The sequence below is a fragment of the Gadus macrocephalus genome, chromosome 8 (genome assembly GCF_031168955.1).
Source record: "Gadus macrocephalus chromosome 8, ASM3116895v1".
NCBI classification, from domain to species: Eukaryota; Metazoa; Chordata; class Actinopteri; order Gadiformes; family Gadidae; genus Gadus; species Gadus macrocephalus.
The window spans coordinates 17,583,222-17,606,848 of record NC_082389.1 but is presented as its reverse complement, the minus strand read 5'-3'; the positions used below and the strand labels follow the sequence as shown (position 1 = coordinate 17,606,848).

At 41.5% G+C, this 23,627-nt stretch overlaps 3 protein-coding genes across 8 annotated transcripts in view; 1 reads left to right on the top strand and 2 right to left on the bottom strand.

The window, feature by feature from the left end:
• st3gal3b (ST3 beta-galactoside alpha-2,3-sialyltransferase 3b) overlaps positions 1-15,373 on the bottom strand; it is a 46,469-nt gene extending 31,096 nt beyond the window's left edge. The window contains exons 1-5 of one of the 6 annotated variants that reach the window (XM_060059628.1): positions 15,217-15,373; positions 8,236-8,386; positions 4,728-4,805; positions 2,831-2,878; positions 1,124-1,166 (exon numbers count right to left, since the gene is read on the bottom strand). In XM_060059628.1, the coding sequence (XP_059915611.1) occupies positions 1,124-1,166; positions 2,831-2,878; positions 4,728-4,805; positions 8,236-8,344 (278 nt within the window). In that variant the 5' untranslated portion in view covers positions 8,345-8,386; positions 15,217-15,373. Of the gene's footprint in view, positions 1-1,123; positions 1,167-2,830; positions 2,879-4,727; positions 4,806-8,235; positions 8,387-10,731; positions 10,840-10,905; positions 11,319-15,216 lie in introns of those variants that run through there. The other 5 variants (XM_060059627.1, XM_060059629.1, XM_060059630.1 and 2 more) reach the window with 5 other exon arrangements.
• Positions 1-23,627, top strand: part of scinlb (scinderin like b) — a 305,691-nt gene that overhangs the window by 185,262 nt on the left and 96,802 nt on the right. The window lies entirely within an intron of this gene.
• Positions 20,432-23,627, bottom strand: part of LOC132463449 (lysine-specific demethylase 4A-like) — a 44,596-nt gene continuing 41,400 nt past the window's right edge. The window contains exons 21-22 of the mRNA XM_060059638.1: positions 23,171-23,263; positions 20,432-21,863 (exon numbers count right to left, since the gene is read on the bottom strand). Coding sequence (XP_059915621.1) covers positions 21,726-21,863; positions 23,171-23,263 — 231 coding nt within the window. The 3' untranslated portion in view covers positions 20,432-21,725. The remainder of the gene's footprint in view (positions 21,864-23,170; positions 23,264-23,627) is intronic.

Genomic DNA, 23,627 nt, shown 5'->3' with positions numbered 1-23,627 from the left:
AGTTGGTCTCTGGTTGAAATAATTACAACAGCTGTCTTGGCTAAAGCCTCTAAAGTGCATGCTCATTAATAATCAGCTTTATGCCATGATTCCAGTTCAAATAAACAGTGGAGGCCCGCTGTGCTGGGAGCCACTGGGTGGCCCACCGTGCAGTGAGAATAGGAGAGAGAGAGTGAGAGAGACCTCTGCTGCCAAGTTTGAGATGAATTCCATGTCTTCCAAACAGACCACTGATAGTGGCCAATCAACCTTACGGAAATAGTTTTTTTTGCTCAGGTTGGGGTTTGTTAGAATAATGCTGAACCGTGCTGGCATCAACAACTTGTGGAGTTACTGTGACATGGGTCACTCTTAAAGAGATATGAGAATGAGGGCATTCTGTCCCATGTAAGAACCCCCCCCGACCCTCTCCCTGAAGTGTGTGTTGACACCATGCTTAAAGTGCGAAGGCCAAGTGTGGAGAGGCATGCCCTGCCAGACCCAGGGCGGCGATGACAATGAATAACAACCATGACCCGCTACAAGTATGATGGCTGTGGCAGTTTGTGACAACAGTGTCCAACCCAGAAATGTGCACCCATCATGAGACACAGTGGACACTAACTGCTTCATTAATAAGTGAAGTGTTTTTTTTTAATACACTAATGAAATAAACCTAAGTATAAATCAATAGGCAAGAGCATCTTGAGAGTGTCTACCTTGGATACATTAAATCGGCAAGGTTTGGTAAGGACTAAATAATTATTAGACTAAGTGAGATGGATATTTAAAAGGTTTACATTTCCATAATGTTCCCCAACTGGTCAAATAACATCTGTATGGAACATATATTCAAAGGAATAGAAAATGGGGGCTTTAAAAATATACATCTGCCAATTTTTTAATAAACAAGGCAGGGCGTCAGTTTGTGTAAAATTAGCAGGAAAGGGCCCAAAGAATATTGGGAGGCTTGCATCAAAGCCCACAGAGTAAAGTTCAGATTCTACGGCGTGTAAACAACCCCTGATTTAACTCCTCTGCTTCTAGCAGAGGAGTGCAGAAAGGCCTGGCAGAGCAACAGAGGGGGCTGGATGATGGACCGAAGGACACCAGCTTAGACTTGAAAGTCGGGAGATGTACTTACAACTTGGTGTCCAGCTTCAGCAGAAAGCCCTGCTTGTCATACACTGGAGGAGAAGAAGAAAAAGACAAAGAGGCAAAAGAGAAGAGGAAAGAGAGGAGAAACAACAGTTATCAAAAAAGGGAACCTTACACAACTGGCAACGTTAAGTCATTAACGGAAGTCATGACGAAAATGATGAATTCAACTATCAGCTGTTGTAGCCGTAGTTGTATGTCTCATCAAATTAATAGCCTGGGCATTGTTTAAAAAATAAAAAGAGGAAAAAAACACAAAAGCATTGAATCTGAAACAAAGTAAAGGACACCAACAGTAAGTAAAAGAAAAGCATTAGAGTTAAAGAGCATTTGTGTTCAGAGATGCACGGTTAGGTAGAAGCCAGCCAAAAAAATCTGTCGGTTAAAAATTAAGTCAGGGAAACGCTGATTATGGTTCACCTATGAACGCCTGGAGTCGTCGTCCATAGGTGCCTCATGAAAAGGTCATTAGGAGGCAGATAAAAGAAAGCAGATAAAACCTACCTGTTCTCTTTTTACATGAATGTAAAGAAAGATTGAAAGATTAAATAAAGACGTCTGATTGATAGTGCGATCCAATAGTGTACTGTTGTGTAGCACACAGTAATGACAATTGTATACGACAACTGTATGAAGCAATAACGACACACAAAGTAATGGCATTGCCCCCTCATTCTGTAGGAACCCTTAACACCAGTAAGAACTGAAAGGAAGCCCCAGAGGGGGGTTGGCAGGGGGAGGGAGGACCACAAGTCTTCCTCCGTTGCTTGGTCTTGCTGTCCTCAGAGGCAGACCTTACGGGGGGGAGAGAAAGAAACAGAGGCAGCAGAAGATGGAGGAGGAGGAGCCCAAGGAGGGAGGAGACTCCAAGCGCGGCCCGAAAGGACAAGGACAGGGTGGGGTGGGGGTTGGCTGTGGTAGTGGAGATGACAAGAGGATGGACATGGATGCACGTTTCCCATAGTAAAAGTGTGAGGTTTGCCGAGAGGAGGTGAGCAGCAGCAAGAGACCGGGCCGAGGAGAAGGAAGCGCTCTGGCCAGTAGCACGAGGCTAAACGCTGGCCTCTGGTACCATGGAAACCGCAGAAACTCCTGCAGACTGCTTGTTCAAAAGGTAATACTAAAATAATATAACTGTGCCATCAGTTCTTATCAGTGCCAGAAGAGGGCGCTGTTGCATTACAGCAGACAAATCTCGCGGGTGGCTGGCTGCTTTGAAGCATATGCCGAAAACAAGATGATGAAAAATAAGGAATTTCCTTGACAAAATTAAAGTTAAATTCTACAGCGATAATAAAGCCCACATCAATGATTTAAATGAGTGCTAAATCATTTAAAAATATACATATTTAAAAATAAGATATTGGGTAATAACGATTAGCCAGAATTAGTGGCACAATGCTCCAAGCCAGTTTTGGCAAACATGTAATTTGTGACTAAGGCTATAACTAAGAGTCCCATTTGGTTGGGACAGGACAACAACGCCTTAAGGTAGTGCCACGTGGCCATGCTCAAAAAGAAGAAAATCTCACCCCAGTGTATTCGAGAGAAAAAAAAAAAAAAAAAAAAAAAAAGCCTGAAAAGAAGTCTAGCAGCAGGGCTTGGAGGAAGTTCTGCGGTTTGGTGCCAGAAAGAGGTGGAGGGAGTACATGAAGGGGAACAGGTGGAGAACAGGTGGGGGTGGAGGGTATACCTGAGCCTACTATTCGTCCCACGGTGAGAGTAATCTCCGTTTCAGACTCTGAAACACAAGAGGTTTGGTTAGCATCAGTGGGGGGGGGGGGGGGGGGGCGCATGTCAACCAGCTTTGATGGAGAGGGGCTCAGAGAGATGCTGCCAAACCCAAATTGTCAATGTCTAATGGCACAAGAGAAGGAAGTGGGGAGGGAGCGGAAAACAGAGAAAGAGGGGGAGAGAGAGAAGGGCGGTTAGTAGCTCTAGCCGTAAGCTTATCATCAAAATCAAATCAACACTGATCACCATTCAGATATGAAAACCGTCACCCAATTAGGTTCAATAAGGTAAAGGAATAAAAGTACCAGGAAATACCATATTGAAAAGACACCAACTGGATTATAGTGATTAATAACAACCAATCCTTGGAGGATTTTTTGTCATTAGTAGAGATAGACTTTCAACAGAGCACCAAAACCACCCCGGTTATACCGTGTACACTTTGAAGTAGGGGTCGACCGATTATAAGCCTGGCCAATTATCGAATCCGATATTCAGCTTTATCGAGATGATCAGTGTGTTCATTTTTTTGTAACCTGATTGCAGATAAAATTTATTTATTTGAAAACATTCTACTTTGGCTATCATGCAGTCATGTATCATTGCCAGTGTCTGTAGTCACCACTAAGTGGTCTCAAGCAATGTCCCGCCAACAGCACAATCTCATCGGTTACCAGTCAAAGTAAAAGCCTTTTCACACTGAAGGCTCACCTGCAATCCTCTGTGTGCCACAGACAGGCACGCACAGGGGAACGCAGGTTAGAGTTCAGATATGGAAGCAAATCCCTGACATAATGTTTTGAATCTTAAAATCCATTGAACTTTGTATATGGATTTTTGCCAGATTATCCTGTGGTGTGGGGTATGTTAGGAATGCTTTTAAAGGATTGGTGCCCCAACGATTAAAAATTGGAAAAAAGTACATGTTCAATATTTACGATTAGATATGCTATAGTATAGGGGGAACCCCGAAAACGGTAGAGGACGCAGGCAATCAATTGTCACAATGGAAAGACGATAGCCAATTCGGAGCCACGCTGACAAAACCTAATACCAACAATATGATTACAGAAGCCTTGGTGGCAGAAAAAAAAGGTGGGGCGGTCTTCCGAAATGGAGGAAGTTCCGACTGCAAAAGCTAGCATAACTAGTTTCTCCTGACCGTCGTCTCCATGTTTGTTTATTCTAAAGTCAATCATTCGATTGGCCTGATTGCCGGTTATGAACATTTTGACTGGGTTGTTGTGGAATGGTATCGGTTAGTGTGTGGTGTGCTGGGTTGGCAAAACTGTTACCTATCACACACATTAAACCACCAACACATTTAATTGTGTCTTATCCATCGTAAGGTTTGTGGTCTCACGCTTTCTAAATTCTATAAATTGGCCTGTGTGTACCCAGTTTAAGGCCGCAGATATTGTCCAAGTTGAAATAAACATCATCCCCCTGAAGACAAGCATAAGCAGTTTTCCCAGTTACACTAAAAGTGCCCGAATAATGCACTTTGTTGCACACTTTCCCCACTTTGGGCTAGGCACACGCACACACACACACACACACACACACACACACACATTGAAGTAGCCAGGATCATATTTTTTATAATAATATTATTATCTTAAGGTATTTTAATCAAGCATAGGCATCTCAAAGTTTTGCGTTGGAGTTTTTGTTTTTCTAAATTTTGACACCAAAATGTACATTATTACGGCAAATGTATATCGTCGCAAATATCGGTTATCAGTCCCATTGATTACCAATAATCAGTTTAGGCCCTGAAATAAACGAATAGGTCGACCCCTACTGTAAAGACAAACACTTCCTCCATGAGCCCAGCATGCGGATGGCTCCTCTACCTGTGACATGACTATCTGTTGCCAGTTTCACTTTAGGCCCTTTAGTTGAGGCCATGAGTGTAGACTCTTCATCACTCTCTGAAAACACAAAGGGGTGATTGAAACAATCAGCCGTTGCAGACCCCCCAATGTATTGCACTTCAGTGGAGACAGTCATAAATCAAACATTTATGAGAACAAAAAAGTATTACATAAGTACTTTTCCCAAGAGAGTTGCTTGGAAATATGATCAGATTAAAACTGGATATCGATAGATATAGAAAGGTTAAAAATGTCCATGTCTAGAGAATGCAATGATAGCTGCCGCATCTGCAGTCAAACAGGGTTAGATTGGATTTACCAACTGTTAATAATTGAACGCCTCTGGTAAATGGCGTGTGCACATATGCCCATCTCTCTGCGTTAATGAGAGATGTAGCTAAACCCAATAAGACTTTCGTTAAGGTCATAGAAACCGCGATACATGTCTTTCACCGCGATACATTCCAAGCCGATGTTTCTAATGCTCGTAGCCGCAGAGTAAGAGATCGTAGGTGTCTGCTTGCTCACGGCCATTTGGACTCCTGCCATGACATGGCTATTTATGAACCGGCAAGACTGTAATACCATTTTACAATAATACATTTGTTAATGCTGAAAGGCCCAGTCACTGCTGTGAGAAGGCCATCCAAGAAAGCGTGATCCATACAGCATCAACAATTATACCAACCAAAGACCCTGCCTGAAACATCCCTGTCCACACTCTCCCAGGAAGAAGAGCTTGAGTTATGCTAGAACCAGGGGGATATCCATACTGTTGGAAAGCACTAACTGGCCATATGGTACCCAGCCAACCACAGCTTCAAATCTAGTTATTAATAAAAATAGTAACAGAGATCATTTATAATCTTAATGATGCACGCGGCCGCCGTCCAAGTGGAAACCATTTGGCCCTGGAATGGTGGGAGGCCCACCCAGCACAATCCTTTCAAGAGTGAGGAAGGAGATTATGCAGATATGATCCTCTCACTCAAATAGAATGGCTTAGTTTGCCACAGTTCAATGAAGGGGGAGGCGGTGTGGAAAAGCTTTTCTCTCCCTTAGCCAACATCAGTCCTTTAAAACATATCTGGCACTGCTGACACACACACACACACACACACACACACACACACACACACACACACACACACACACACACACACACACGGTTTAAATAATAAAACATTACTTAGCCAGTAGATCTTTCCACTCTTCCAAGTATAAAGACAACGACAAGATATGTTGTTGGATAGGACATAATTATTCACACTGTAACTCACAGTCAAAGCTTATCTTGGACTCAGACTGGACTGTTAACTAAATTGGCATTAAAGAAAACTAGTGGAGGACCAAAAAATGATTCACTCAACCACCTCGCTGCTTATTAGCGATCAGATTTGCATCACTGCAGGAGACAAGGTTTCTCCAACTTTAAGAAGAGCGTGTGCCTCAAGGCACAAAACTCAATGTTACAGTTTAAGTGAACAGACAAATTACTGGCTGGTATTTTAAATGACCTGCCACACATTATGAATAATGTATCAGGGTGGTTCCTCCCCTTTTTTGGGCCGCAGAAACGGTTTGTGTCATCAATGCTGTTCTATAGGCCTAGATATCATGGCCGGTGAAGTTCAGGAATCTACTTCTAAAAACACAGAAGAAGTCCCACTTTCAGCCACTGGTTTGTCAATAAAGTCTCCAATTATAAATACCGGTAAATGAGGTCCAAGGCCTCTGAGGTTCAAACATCTCTTGTCAGTGCCCAGTGTCAACTTTCCCAAACTAATGTTCCTGGAAAAACGGACAGAGGGCTCGGGATGAGGGATGAGGGATAGCCAATGGATGCAAACCCTCTCTCATTAGTATTACCAGCCAATGCATTTTATATGGTGGCCAAGTGAAAACGTGGAGCCCCCTCTGCTGGCTTCATTATGAGGTGTAATGGGCAGCTTGAGCTCGATCCAGTTAGATAGAACCAGATCAGTTAGATCCAGATCTCAACAGCAAACAAAAAGTAATGCACACACAGTGATGATGTCGGGGTACATACTAGTATCATGGCATCTCCTTCAAAAGAGTGAATGCTTGTAAGGGAGATCATACTTCTATTGACAAACCAAAAACTCGCAATCCATTAAAAAATGAATCCTTGTTACCTATCTATTTTGGTTGTAAAAGCTACAAAAATACTGACATTTTCAAAATCAAAATGAATGATAGAACTGCGTTAGGAAATCAGCTTTTCAGATTTTAGAATTACTATTAATTAATTTGTTGGGAATTGACAATGTGTCATTTGATTTCCCGCTCTACAGAGAGCAATGCATGTCATATAATGAGAATAATCTTCAGTGAAATTATTCAACTTTTAACATGGAATCCAAATAGTAGCTTTATTTGGTCTACCGTCATAAAAAAGCTGAGCTATCTTAGGCCTAAAAAAAAAAAAAGTTTGGTTCCTGTTGGTTGTCAGTTGAGGTCATGGGTAGGTAGGGAATTTATTTTATTTTTTTATTTTATTTTTTAATAAAATAAGCGGCAGCGAATGATAGGTAGGTTGTTTTCATTTAAAAACGAGAAAATTCGCTCATCCTTGTACAGAATGAAGAGGTGCTGTACCAAAACGTGATTATAGTTAGCATAAAAAAAAATATATATATATATATATATATTTTTTTTTAAAGCTCATAAAATAATTTGGGTCGCACATAAATTGACAGGGTCGGTCGGAAACCGGAACCAAACAAAATTTTTTTTTAGGCCTTATCACCATGTTGATACAAGAGCTAAGGCTGTTGAATGAAGGTCAATAAATACCTATCTCGCAGTAGACTAACATGAGTGGAACTACCAGAGAGGGGCTGGGGAAATAAATCTTCTCACCCAAAAACATTAAGACCAACAAAACAATTAAAAATGGTCCTTTGAAGAAAGGTTTTTTTTTTACTACAGAAAGAAAATAGAAACACAAAGAGGATCTGGGAGAAAATCAGAAACACAATACAACAGATAATATGGATATCAAACAGAACAGAGGTGAATCAAGAGCAGACGTGCTTCGTCTCCACTTTCACAACAGGCCACATAGGGTGGGTGCTAGGCTAGCACACCGCTGACAACAGGCCACATAGGGTGGGTGCTAGGCTAGCACACCGCTGACAACAGCACAAAGACGTAAGAAAAAACACAACTGTAACAGGTTTCTTGTGTTGTACTTGTTGACCAGTGTGTGTTTGATATAACATTGTCGGAGGAAAATGAGGACCTGAACCCAACAATCCAACAATAAGAAAGGAGCAATTTGATTAAGTATCCCGATTATTAATAAAATGTTTGATAAATAGTCAAAAGGTACCATTTAAAAAAACATTTTTTAAAGAGAAAAAGGCTATTCTAATAGGTTGCAGCCCCCAACCACCCTTCGACGCCAGTAAAAGAAATGCACAAAACAAAACAGTAGCAGCTGTGGCAGTGCAGGGAAACTTACGTGGCTTTTGGCCCCAAACATGCAGGTGTAGCTTCCCAGAGGAGTAGTAGATGAAGCCAAGGACCAGCATGGGGCACAGAAAGAACAGCAGCTTGTGTGATGGCTTCATGGTGTTTTCAGTTATTCACATGGCACCAGCCGAACCCGTCACCTGTCAAGACCAGATGATAAGGATGATGATGATGGTGGTCAGGGTTTCCTGCAGAATATGTGTTAGTTAAGGTGGTGGGGTTTGCCGTCAGGCTGCTAAACAAAATTGTCAAAATAACAGTCAAAGAATTTGTGCAATTTGAACTTTACAAATATTTCAAAGAAAAGATCTAAACAACATTCCAAATAACAACTGAATAAAGAACAGTTAGAGAATTTGTGCAATTTTAACTTTTAAATTATTCAAAGCCAACGTTTTCTTTTAGTTTTTATGACGACAAAGTTAAGGCTGCAGGCGTGTGTTGTACGGGGGCCGCCTAAGCTGTAAAGTGCTGTGGAAACCCTGGTGGTGGACTACACCAAACAAATCAAACACTACAGGGACCGGCCTTTTAGATCAGTGACTGCAAAACCATTCATTCTAAAAATTATACTTATGCGTGTTGAAAGAGATTTTCGATTTATGACAATTATATTTTTTAACTCCATAAAAAGGAACATGTAGCTCTAAACTACTTGTTAGGGTGAAGCACAGTCAGTGATGCAGTTCTGAATTTGAATCTTGGCATCTTTGGAAAATGTAGATAGCTGCAAGTCAATTTGGATTAATACAAGAGAGATGCAAAACAATCTGAACCCAGTACAATTAAAATTACAATTAGGGCATTTGGCAGACGCTTTTATCTAAAGCGACTTAAATCGGTTAATACATCCATTGACAATCCCGAGGCAGAGTCAATCATGCAAGGCGACAGCCAGCTCGTCAGGAGCAGTTACGGTTACGTGTCTTGCTCAGGGTTAGAAGACAACTGCTCTACCTCCTGAGCTAAGCCGACCTGACCTAGTACCACACATCCCTTGAGGCACCTCAAATGAACATTGAGCTAATGAATGGCTAGCCAATGGTACACTCAGGAAGTCAACCATTACTGCTGGACATTGAACACTAACTAGAAACCATCATCACTCTGAAGTGCTGTAGCATTTAATTTAAGAAAGCGCACAGACTAAAGACAATATTAACACTAATGGGTGGCCAGTGTTCCATAGTTGTAGTTAGACTTAAATCCCTTGGTCTGAACTGTAACTTTGTCAAATCGACATAAGAATATGTGAATGTAGAGATAGGAAACCAACTTAATCACTAATTTATGAATTATGACACTCCAAATAGAAACAATATGGGACATAGACGGTCTAATTAAAGCATATTATCATTAAAAACAGGCTACGATTTCTGCTATCGTTGCCACTATTTCACTGCATCTTGATAACCACACAGGAAAAACCCAAAAGGTACCAAATGTCTGGCAGGGCTTGTTGGAACAGAGCATGTCATAAAGAATTTGTGTAAATGTAAAACACATTCTGAGAACAGCTCGGAGCAAGAGCAAATTAGGGTCTATAAAAATAAAGTAATGGATGGATTGGATCACTATTAATCCAGGTGTAAGGTTTAGAATTAAATACATACATTTCAAAACATGTAGGCTTCATAGCCCATGAAAAATGAAACATTATTGGATATTGGGACTTTATACCTGGAACTTTTTTATTATTATGATAACTGCTCAACACAATAAGAAAATATAGTGGGCAAACCACCTCAGCCTCTGTGTGTAATGTATACAACTATATGCTGCTTTCTTAGGTTGCATCTTGAAGGGGTCAAGGATGAGACAGGACAAAAGTGTAGCCGAATCATGACGTCAACATCAAGGACTTTAGCATCTCAATACATGTCACCATGAGAAAGGTAGCGTACAGCTAATAATGATGAACAGTAGACTGAGGCTGGACGAGGACCACACTAAACAATGTGTCCACCACCAGGTATATGCTCATTCGAACCAGAGGATTGCCAAAACCCAAAACCAACATCTCATTCATCTGGGAAAATTCTTAATATGACATGAGTTTGACTCGTTTTTTGTTTGTTCAGTTTAATAACGGACCAAAGATGAAGGGCTAATTTAGCAGCTAACAGAGGAAATAACGGAAATCGGCTGTCCCATAATTCAATGCTAGACTCGAGTACGACTGCTGCTACACAGTCGTACCTGGTAGTTTAGTGGTTTATCCGCGCTTTGATACGGTCTGAGTTAAGTGGAAAACAAATGTATGTAGGAAACAGACAAGCAGAGCATATTAGAACAACACTAGTGTATAAAAAAACCCTATGGCGACTTTCGCCGAGCTAGCGGTAGCGTGTTAGTAGGCCAGGTCTAGGTCTCCTCGGCAGGCCTGCGTCGAGCTACAGTCAATGGAAATGTGGCCAGAGGTGGTGGTCCAGTAGCGTTATATGATTGACCAAACGATTCACACGCAGATATAGCCATACATTACATTGCACAGAAAAAAATAACCGCATCATCTTTTCGGTCGTCGTTCAAAACGCTAGGCTGCATTCCCGTTCACATGAAAAACCCGACTGTTGGTTAACCATCGTTGTCGACTGCTAAAGAAACAATGTCGCAATAATTTGCTATATAATTCACATAGGTCGGATGGTGACGTTACCTTTTCCCGTTCCGTATCTCAAATCCGTTGGGAGGAAAACAAACCAACTTAATGTGAATAACAGGAGGGTCGACCGTACGACCGTGTCTTCCCTCCCTTCCCCACCACCATCATGTAGAGATCCACGACAGAGCACCGGCGGTGTGTTCGCTCAAGACGTCCAGCCACCGTGGCCGCTCGTCTCCCACTCCACCCTCAAGACGCGTTTACCAAACCGCTTCCCCACATCACCAACCAAAGGAAATACTGCGATAATGTTTTGCACCAGGTTTCTTCCGTTTCAGTTTCCTTCCTCGGCGTCACATGTCACTGCTGTTCATTTAAGATGCAGGTCCGTTTATATGCACAGGAATGAATGTAGGCTACTTTTACATTTTGTGCCCTTCCCGTGGTGGTTCGCTCAACTCGTCACGGGTGACCGTGTAGCCTCTCTCACTGGAATCTCCCCTATTGTTTCTGAGCAGAGAATTGGCAGAGAATGTCGCTTTTTGGGGTAGGCCTACTTTTTTTAGGTACTTTTTGAGATGGGCAAAAGTAATTGGCAGCTGTAGAAGACGGTTTCAAAGACTGGAAGTGTAACTTCGTTTTAAAAGACTAAATTGCTTTAAAAGCCTGATATACTTGAAATATCAAAAATGTAAAACATTTAAGATAGTTGTCCGTTGTTGAATAGTGACTCATAATGAAATATGATATATAGCCTATTGTACAAAAAAAGATCAGACAAATTATACATTTATATTATATATTAAGCGTATTATGTGTATAGTTACATTATATAGCACACATGTAATCAATTTACCCATCCATCTCCAACAGTGTCCGAGTTCTAACGGCAGTCAAGAAGACGCCCTAAAAACGCCCTGTTAACAGTATCTCCACAACACATCCTTCTGGCCCCATGCTCTGGGCCAGGTTTTTGTGTGTCTTTCTGACTGATGACACCAGCTTATGTTACAACAGCAGCTCAATGGCACCTGTACTTCTCACATGCTCAGATTGCCTGGTTGATTCGATTTCCTAGCCTGAATCGTATCCTGTGCATTCCCACCTCGTTAATATTATACATAAGCAGTTTGGCCGAGAGCCAAAGCTGGAGGGCATTAGGGTGCGTGGGTAAGGAAGGGGAAGGGAAGGGGGCGAGTATGTTCCATTTGACACTGGCGACTCTGGTAACATAGCATACAGATTCATCAATATTGATTCAGGCCGGGAATACAATAGGCTCGTCCACTGTGTAAGAATTAAGAAGATAAATGCACATTACACATTACACACAAACACCAAAACAAAATTTTCTGCGCAGTTCACCTGAAACTATTTCTTTAGTCAGATAACTGAAACAATAGCCTAAATAGTTTGGAAATGTTTTAAACTATTTTGGTCTCTCACATGGGTTCCAAACACTATTTCCTTTGTTATGGTCAAGGGCTTCCCTCCGAGGGAAGCGCTGACCCACATGAGGATAAGACGCACATTATTGCAAATTACATACACTCTGCATCCCAATATAAATGTAATGCAAAGCGATGCTACAACTGACTTATTGGATTGGAAAGGTACACAGGCGTTTTCACTGTTAACACTGGTTAACCTCCGAGTCCCGACTTCTGCCACTGCCAAACTACCAGCCGCCCCTAACTGAAAGCAGTGTTTCCCCCAGCACTGTATGGTTAAGGTGGCCGCCTTAACAACAATAGGGCCCCGCCTTGACTACTAATGTAAAAAAAATTAAAAAAATCTCGTAGGGAAAGACAACATATTTCCATCAGGTGCAAAAAATAAAGATAAATAATGCATTGGTAATACTGTTAACAACAATAGTCGTGCGATAAAGCTTTTTGAATGGAATTTAAACTGCGGCATCAGGCGGTTCTATATTTTATTGCGCACTGAAACCCTCACTGAGGACGGCAGGGCCAAGAGACAAACCCTTTTGGGATTACTTCTGCTTGACATTCTCAAATCCAGTCTGAAGATAATAACAGCAGATTAACTTGAATAAACCCACTGCTGATCCACTATTTTGGCCCCTTCAGGTCATTTTCAAAGGCTGAAACTTTCTTTCATGGAAGTTAAGAACTTTTTTAAAATCCAAATGGGATGCATTTGATTGACGCACCCACAAATACACCGGGTGGTCACAGTATGACGTGCACTGTGTCAGGACGCTTGGGGAAGATTTTCGCTCAGGTGTTACCTATGGCTATAAATGTCTCCCTTCTCAACTGCTGTGTGGCTGTGGTGTGTGTGTCTGTGTGTTTTTACACTCCCAGATAAGACGTTCTGTCTATAGACTCTAGAAATTGTGATAAAAGAAGTGAAGAGACCATTTCTCACCTCGACAAGCAACGGCAGGTCGTTCGTTTTGTCACATAAAAACCTTTAAATTCAAACATCGCGCCGACCGGCATATAAACACACATGTCACGTGATCTTAAAGAGACAGCGTCCCTAGAACACAACGAAAACATGTCAATAACACAGTATGGTGAATTATGTCTATAGAGTCCACCACAAGTCTATACTTTGTTGCTCAAATGTAATATTACTCTCCTCCTTGAGCCTCCCTAAATGTCTTCACACTTTGTTGCTCTTTGTTTTCTCTGTATGCGTGTGACTGTAGGCTACTACTGCCTGTCTTGGCCAGGACACTTGAAGAGATGTTTAATTTCAATGATGATTATTATTTTCAACTAACCAATAGTAGTTGCCATGCATTTTAAAATGTCAATGTACTTTTGAGCCCTGAATAACAGTAAAATCTATTTAATGATTTGCATGCAGAGTATACAACACTTACCATTGAACAATTACTCCTGTTACCCATAAATTTACAAATTTCAATGTAATCAAATGCTCACACACTAGCTGCTTTCAGACACACGTGTAAGTCCTGATATTGTCCTGATGGGCCGTATGTGTGAACAACATATCCTGACATTTGTAATGTGAAAATCTCCTGAATAATACTACCCCTAAGCTAGTATTTTCTCCGTAAATGTAAATTACCTTATATGTGTATGAGGAGTAGAAAGTGTATTTCTCACACCACTTCAATGGGCTGGTTGATGACGCTTCTGCATGTCATTGAGTAGCCCCCTAAATGATAATCAGCCTGTTGCCTTTTGTTCGCTGAATGGTTAAAAAATATTTAAATGTTGGCACTGCTTTTAAGAGTAATTTGTGGTGAACGCTAAAAGGTCTTATATTATCCTAAAAGTACACTTCATGCAATGAATAACAATAAATGAGTTCACAGCTGTACGTGTACCGAAAATGTCAGCTGAACATTATAGGCTCCCGTCGTTCCACTCCCTGTTTTCTCAGTTAAAAACAGAAATCAACTACATTTGTCCAAGTGTTAGTTATATGCGAAATGAAGCAAAATAATACGCTCTCTTTCTCCAGTAACGCAGTCGTTCGCGACGCATTTCTTCTTCGTCGTTTATTCTGTTTGTCCCTAACTCATGCTTCATTCTTTCATCGATCGATGCTTCGGATTTTGTTGATGCAACGGAATATACGATGCATGCATCATTTTAGCGACATTTAAGATGATCGCGATTAGTTCGGCCCATTCTGCCTCCATTTTGTCTATGGTCAAATAAAAATATCTCGCCCCTTGCCAGCACACCCCCTTAAACCCCCCGTTGATTCTACTGATGTCTAAACGACATCGATGTCCGCACATGAAGCATGAAGTGTGAATCACCCTCAGGGTAGTATCTCCTGATATACAAATGCGGCAAAATGTGTGAAACTGGCTTATAAGTATAAAATTATTATGCTTGCTTCATTACGTAATAGCTGAACCAAAATGTTATGCGTTTCATTATTGGCAAAATGTTATTATATTACTCACTCAGAAATTTGTCACATTATCTACTGGGGATTCCACATTATTGCTATAGGTTTAATTACAACTAGAGGTTGAGTGAGCGCAACTAGTGCACGGAAACTCTAGTAGTAGTAAAAAGGGATTAATACATCAGAAGGATGTATCAAGGATCAATCAAATATAATCGACTCGTGTGTTATCTTATAAAATCTGTTCAGCATCTGTATAGAATTCCGTTTTTTTCAAGAGCATATTTAAATTAATCTCACTGAGGACAGCCAATATATGCACATGGATTTATTTTTTTCTTTCATATAGAATGAAACCAAATGTCACTAGCGAACAGTAAGCAATGGATTAAAAAAGAAAAAATGTATGAGGAGGGTCGACGTAAAAAATGTTTTTTACGCCAATTTCATCATAAGTCATTGTATGTGTCTAACATCCATCATATTTATAACAAATATTACCTTGTGAAGTAGTCAGAGTCACTTCCCTTTCTCAGTCTTTTAAAATGTTAAGGACACTCTTCATGAAGTTCATAAAGAAATGAAATGAAGCCTGGACCATGAAGAGTAGCAGGGCACTGAACTGTGTGCAAGGCAAGGGTCAGCTGTCATGAGGGCTTTCTAATGTACCCGACACATTGCTTAATAATTAACAGGGCGCATTCCAAAAATAACGTTCCTCTTATCTATATGTCGAAAAATAAACAACCTTTTTGTTTTTCTATAAATAAAAAAAACTGATTGAGATTACATGGAAAAAAAAAATTAAGCTGATCAATACACAAATATTCGGTTAATTGAAACATCTTCCAGCGTTTTGTATATTTCTATTCAAGTACGTGCTTACTTAATGTTAAGTTTTCTGGAAACTACATAACATTTAGTTTTTGATGACATGGTGTGATAATCTTTCACACTGATCAAATACTTGCATTCATGTTCTGCACCTAAGGCTAGTGTGTTTTGAAAGTTTCAAACCAAAAACACCCCTTCCCTCCCTTCAGGCATCCTTCAAAAGCTACTCCCCAAAAACACATGTCTAGCTCGCTAGCTTTAGCAATAGGATTGCTTAGCCTTCTGGAAGACCCCTGTCATGCACGATGAGTGGACTAGCAGAGTGTGCGCAGCCAATTATTTAATTCTGGCCAAACAAAATGTTTATTTTCTTTGTCTGAATATTTGTTTTATTTATTGTAGTCACGATGTTAAGAGAATTTCAACAAATAAGACAAAATTGCTTCTTAATAAAATGCCTACCCTCAGTTTAATTAATCCATTGAACAAAAATATGGTGGCATTGAAAAGATCCCAGCGAGAGAGAGGGATGTGGAAAGATCGCATGCTGGTGGTCCCAGATTTCTCAGACGATTATGAGCTTGATTCATCATGTGACCAGGGCCTTAGGGGAACCCATAGGCTTAGGGTGACCCTCCGTGGTGTGCTGCCCTCTCATGAGCTGCTAACAGACACAGAGAACAGTGAAAGATAGCAGGGGAGATGCAAATTACAACCAAAAGCAAGCGTTATGCAAAAGAGAAGAAAAGTCAAAGGCTGTTTGCTGAATGCTCTTCAAGAAACATGAAACTATCATACAACTGTGTGACCAATGGAATGCCAAAGAGAGGCCTTTGGGAGAGTGCAGTCTTAATATGGTGTGGTGTGCTAAGCCAATGTTTGGTGTATGAAAGGATAGTATGGTGAGTTAAGATATGGTTTCTTGGATCTGGTGTGGTGCAGTGCAGGAAGCACAGCAACAAACCATACGCTCAATTCACTCCCTCTGACCCTTATTTATCTCAGACCGGTAATCTACGAATGGGACACAACATATCGACAAAAGTGCTCCGCACCTCAAACGCACGCACACACACACACACACACACACACTGAGGCTCATTTAGTAGGGGCCTTATCGTGACAGGGTTGGAGCATAGCGGTAGCTGCCAGAAGACTGCTCAGCCTTCATCGGCACAGGCTTGAGTTAGGGAGAGAACCAGCGGCAAGACATGTAGCAGCATGCAGCTCTGGAACAGCAGCACCTCGGGATGTTGCTGTTTGGAGATTGAGTCTAATGTGAGGTTAATGTACCTGACTAAGGGGCTTGCAAAGACAACCAGCACACAACTAAGAACATGCATTTGGATAAGGTTTGTCAATTTTGGGTTTACCTGAAGGGGCATTGTGTAATCTTTTAATAAACAGTTAGTCAAATAGTCTGAAGCCTTATCATTAGCTCAGTTAATTGACTGTGAAAACATATCAAGGAGTCCTTTTCTACGTGTCCGCTCTCTGGTTATGCATAATTCAGTGGAAACGTTAGCTCCAGCCCAGGGATCTTGTTGTAGTTCAATCAAGTTAAGGTCATACTTTTTACGTTTTCGTTCATCCCTTGTGCTGATATTTTCCATCCAAGCCCTTATTTTTTGTATGCATGACTGCTCACTGCTATCTAATTTCCTGTCAAAGTCTGCTAATCTTGCTATTGCACAATGTAATACACCTAGTTAGTAGTGTCGACCACACACACAAACACAAATGTAATACTGGCTTGTGGGCGGGTCAATCAATGGTGTTCTCACTGATCAATTTCATGTTACATTGTGTTTGACTTCGCAATACTTTCTTTACAGTGATAACAGCGAAGCATTGAATGATATTTTCACGAGGAACTGAGCAACTGTCAGACGATATAATATTATCCATGTTACTTGAGTGGCAGCTAGGAAGGTGAAAGAGAGATGATTAGGCTTGCATTTGAAAAGACAAGAAATACATACCAGTCATATCCGATGTAAAAAATGAGCTTCAAATATCCTTGGCTCTCTTGGTGTTTCAGTTTTTTCAGAAATGTTGCATTTTGATGTTTATGTTACATTAGATGTTAATGACACTCACATTTTTCAATTTAACTGAAAATAGGCTTGGAAAAAACACATTTCTCTATACGGCTCTAATTCTACTTGAGATGAATCGAAGGTCCAACACTGCATAACTTGAGGAGGTTAATCCCATGTCCGTGCTGAAGAGATCAGTGTTTTCCATCGCTGTAACTCAACCCCTGTAACAAAGACATCTGTAAATTCATGGGTTCCATTGAAATCCAATGTAAAATGACCTTCACCTGACTAGTCCCTGAATGGCTATCACACGACACAGAAGAGCAAGACTATAGACTAGAGGGAAACTTCTTTCTTTACTTTTGGATTAGATATCCAAGAAAGGGGGGGAGGTACTCCTTCACAACAAAGTCTTCTATCGTGTTTCCTTGAATGTTGCTTATTATTGTTGGGAAAATATTTCCGTAAACTGCATGCAAAATCAAAACGTGCATCACAAAGAACCATGAGTGTTTATGTCAAGTTTATGTGTGCGTTTGTGTGTGTGTGTGTGTGTGTGTGTGTGTGTGTGTGTGTGTGTGTGTGTGTGTGTGTGTCATAACACAACCCAAATACAAGATAAACAGAGAACTTTAGGGAAGCACAGCTGCTGCACCACAGATACGAGCGAACAACAACAGGTTACGATGAGGTGAGAGGGTGTGGGAGTGGAGGAGAGAGCGAGAGCGAGAGCGAGAGCGAGAGCGAGAGCGAGAGCGAGAGAGAGAGAGAGAGAGGGAGCAAGAGCTAGATGGAGATAAAGCAGAACTGAGCAACATTAACCACTTCCTCTTGTGTTTGTTTAGATGGCAGAACATTTTCCAATGCACACACACACACACACACACCAAAATAACAGTCAAGACAGCATATCTACATACAGAAAGTTTTTGCTGTTATATCACAAATATATATATGTATAACAAAATGTGCTCCCCCATTTTGTTGTTGAACTGGACTTCCTGATTCCCAGCCCCTCCTCCCTCCACATGTGGCAGCAGTAAAACAGTACAAAGGCAAACAGGGTTGGATGGTCCAAGGCCAGTCTGTCAACAGATGTTGAAATGATCCACGGTGGACAGGGAAGACTGCTGGATCTTTACATGGGAGAAATAGGCCATTAGGGCTCACTAGTAAGGGCATTCGACCTAACCCTAACCAAGTAAAATGTTGCCTAAACCCAACCTGGTAGTTGAGCTGCCCTACCAAGTCGTTTTATGGCCCACCACCCTTTGAAAATAATAAGTCCACTAAGTCTGAAATCTAATACAGGTCATGAACCCTGGTCCTAGGTGAATGTCCCGTGTTTGACCCGTTCATCCACCACCAACCCCTCCTGACATGTACTTTGTGGCACTTTCTACCACGTCACCTGACTTGAGTCGGCTTTCTGGCAGAAAGGGCTTTCAGGTAGAGCGCTGCGTGGCGAGACGCAGCGCTCTGGCCAGAAGGTGGGATGTGCGTGTGCACATCCCACCTTCTGGCCAGAGCGCTGCGTCTCGCCACAGTCTCAATGTTCAAAAGCTACTCTTTTGAACATTGAGACTGGAAGAGAGCCATTTATCTGCCAGCTGTGTTATGTGTGAGACAGGTTGCTCCATGTCACTCCCTTGTATATGAGAGAGAGCGAGAGCGAGAGAGAGAGAAAAAGGACACTCGCAAAGATGTTATTTGGCATTAGAGGACTACACATCCGGCCAGCACTCCAGCCCCGGGAACTGCCGCGCTACTATACTAATATATAGCATATATTATTATATAGTCAAGGATATCCGATAGATATAAGGGCTGTTATTCAATAGATCTATTTTGGTAACCTTGGTGTGGAGCAGCTTCTGTGGATATGCTGCTCACCCACCAGCGATGCTTCGGGCCACAGCAACATCACATTAAAATCATGAGCATTAGGAACCAATTAACTGTATGTGGAGGAGCTAGATCAGGAGCTCCTAAGGAGATCAGGAGCTAGATCAGGAGCTACTAAGGAGATCAGGAGCTAGATCAGGAGCTACATCAAGAGCTACGAAGGAGTTAGATCAAGAGCTACGAAGGAGTTAGATCAGGAGCTACTAAGGAGATCAGGTGCTACTAAAGGAGATCAGAATCTACTTAGGAGCTAGATCAAGAGCTACGAAGGAGCTAGATCATGAAAGCATTTTTAAAATGACTTAATGTAAAAGTTATGCAAGATAACCTAATCTTGGTCTGCAATGATGAATACCAATCAGCAACAGCCAAGTCGCCAAAGGACGACTTGGTGCTATTCACATACCTTTCCTATAGTTTGTATTGTATGCAATACAACACTCTCGGGCAAGTAGTGGTTAACACCACTTTTCAAGGAATCGTGGAAATGGAATTGCTGATAAAAAAAATAAAACAAAAATAAACCCTGATGTGCTGTTAGTGTTACTACATAACCCAACTGATCAATTACACAACTTAATAACACTATGCCGACAAATATAGAAGCGTATTACCGAAAGCAGACAAAGCATTTTTCCCCAGCTGACAAAACCATCAACCACACCTATCTCCTATACGAGATGTTGGTGCAATGCCAAGGGGCCAGGAGTCATGTTTGTACTAAATTCTCAATAGCACCCGGCATAGTTTCATCATGCAGGTCCCTAAGGCCATGAAGAGAAGATGGAATTTAAGTAAACAGTTCAGCAGAAAGGTAGGCATCAACATGATGTCCGAACTTGAATGCTGGAAGCATTCCACTCCTACCATTAGTACCAAGCTCTTATGTTGGCAGATGCATCTTAAATCGATTTACTCTCAGACACAAAGGCTCATCCGTTTTTGTCCAAACTTTACTCAAGTTGTTAAGTTTACAAAATGTGTACAGAATGGTACAGCAGAGTGAAACAAAGCACCAGCAGTTGTGGACAAATGATCTATTTCAAATGTGGGCCTCTCCGCATTATTCATTTTTTTAATAACGCATTTAATAATCGAGTCGCAATTTAACTATTAATGAGGCTTAATCATCGGCCTTCAGGGACGCGTTATCCAGTAAAACAAAAACACTTAAAGCAATCTATTTATTCCATTATGAACCTGAAATTTATAGAAGACAATGGCCAATAAACATTGTTAGGTCAATAGGGATAAGGGTTACGGTAGAAGTGCTTTCCGTTGAACTAAGTGCTTGGATACCACCCAGTCACCCCAAAACAGTATTAGAGCACATTTAAGTCCACCAGAGGAATTTTAAATACTGACCCAACCACAGAAAATAAATAAAGATCTGAGATTTCTAGCACTTAATGCCCAGCAAAGCTTTTGTAAAAAAAATAAGAGTTCTCAAACTCAACCTAGCAATCATAAATAAGGTAAAACAGTCAAAATGTGAAACCATACATTCCATCGTTGATAAATATGAAATGGCCTGATAAGACTTTAGGCATGTCTCCTTAACCTAGTCTATATAGCTTGGTCATCACAGTTAAACCACACACAACAAAGTCTGCATATTGGTTGTAGTTCATTAATTAATTCCTATACTGTAAACCTGGGAGGTATAAAGACTGCCTAACTGGTATAACTTATTCCTACAGGATTTTCCATTTTGTTTGGGGTCCCTCTGTTTAATATTTCCACAGATCTAGATGCATTGACTTTTATTGAGTGGATTTTTCAATACACTGAAATAGGCCTATACATAAAATCCGCCATGTCGACCAAAGATTATTTCCAATATTGTAACCAAACAAATTTAATTGATTTTATTTTTTTACAGTGTATGAAGTCTGGTTTGTAAAATTAACAAATAAAGATATTTTTCCATCATGTCACCATTTATTTCCTTCAAAAAAATGAGATCCCTACCGATTAAACAAAACCTAAAATAAGGTTTGAGAGAAACTGGTGTCAACTGGTGTGAACACACACACACACACACAGACATAAATGTCACTGAAAGTCCCAGCCGTAGTTTATAAATAATTAGCCCTAAGGACTGGAAGCCTCGCTCCGCGGGGAGAAGGACGAGGCAGGGGGCTCGGAGGTCGGGCTCGGAGGTCGGGCCCTCTTCACTCTGCAGGCCTCCGCGCCGGAGCCCTGGGACCGGCATCTGTCTGTCCAGAGCTACTCCATGATGGCCCGGTACACCATGGGTTCGATGTAGTCCTCCCGGTACCGGGAGTTGATGACCCGCTGCCTCTTGGACGTCTGCTTCACCTCCTTCTCCGTGAAGATCTTGAAACGCATGTCTGACGCCACTGACTGAGGGACGAGCGGAGAAGCACACGTCAAAAGTCACGCAATGTCACCCTACGCCAGGGATGGGCAACTTTCATGATAAAGAGGGCCACATTTTTCATCATAACCATCGGAGGGCCACATCACTGCACACTTCAACTAAACGTGAGCTGAGAGAAGCTACACAATTTTGAATTTGGTAGATATGATTTCCTGTATTCTGTTGCATTTTGGGGATGGCCACTACCTAAAAAATCATCCAGAATCATAACCTATGAACGGTATGTTAATTGAACCAACATACATTCATTTCATGTTTTCCATGCTCAAACAGCCACATGAATGGTCAGTATTTTTATCAGTGCAAAGGGCTCACATACACCATCATTCAATGAAGTCAAAAAACTGAAAAACAGTGGCCCAACATTAAGTGCAACAACTCAATGAACTCAAACCCAACAAGCAGTTGTAGTAGTTGTAGTGGCGACTTAAGTGGATATCTTTAATGACTGATATCGCTTCTAAGCAAACTAGACGCATGGGTTTGCCTTCGAATTCTATGAATTCTTCTCATCTTTCTTGACCGAGTTTTCTGTAACTATCAATTATTATTATTCTTTTTTTTTTTTATTATTATGTGCGGGCCTGACTGAGTGAGGATGCGGGCCGCACTGAGTGTGGACGCCAGTTGCCCATCCCTGCCCTACGCCATTCCATTCTAATGCAAGAGAGTAGTGCGGTTTCAGCAGATGGAAATACGTAACCTCTGCAACAACGACCCTGGTTCTTCTAACAAAATTAAATCAGATCATTGGAGATAGCATCTCCTGGACCACGGACGCTGATGGTCTCAAACCAAGTTCATGTCCTTGGGTGCACACCTCTCCACAACGCGCCTATGGACCTCTTATAATACAGTCCTCCGGGTGTGCTGTGCGTCAACTAAACCATGTTGCCACACAACACGCCCTAGTCCCATCATGGAAGACGCCCTTGTTGACAAAATTATTACAAGTCATTTGCATTAATAAAAAAAATAAATGATGTGTGAAATACTAATGTTGGAATGGGGAATGACAACCTGCTAATGAGAACAAAGCAATTTATAATTCATCCTTAAGAATGTTTTTACAGATTGTTCAGTCAGTCTAGTTAGTCTAGCATAGTATGAACTGTTGTATAATGAATTCACACCACCCACGTAACAATAGCCGTGCTCGGTCTTGTTCAATGAACTTGAACCTGACTAGTGGCAGATGTCCGGTGTACAGCATCATCAAAACGGTGAACTAACTGAATTACAGTGCAGGCGAGGACAAGCAGGGCCGTACCAGTCGGGACTTGACACGCTTGGGCAGGTCCTCGTCCAAAGTGTAGATGTCCTCCCTCTTCACTGAGATCTGGGAACCGTCCTCAAACTCCACCTGACACACACACACACACACACACAATGTGTAATTTAAGTTCTATATGAAGAAATTATTAACGGATTATTGTTCAACTCGCCCCTTTTGTGAGGTATGGGGCGTTCCAAAGCTGAGCAGTAGGCATAGCTCTATCTCGGTCTGTCCATCACAAGCAAGCACATACAAACAGTCCTGCTAGGTGGGTTTCGCTCTGCTTTTCCATTAGTGCCCAAATATGCAAATCCACCACATTCGATTCTGTGTTTTCACAACACCTCGCACACTCACAGAGACTGAGGAGTGTGGTTCGAGTCCTGAGCGTAGATACCGGTTGGTTCCAGTCCTGAGCGTAGATACCAGTTGGTTCCAGTCCTGAGCGTAG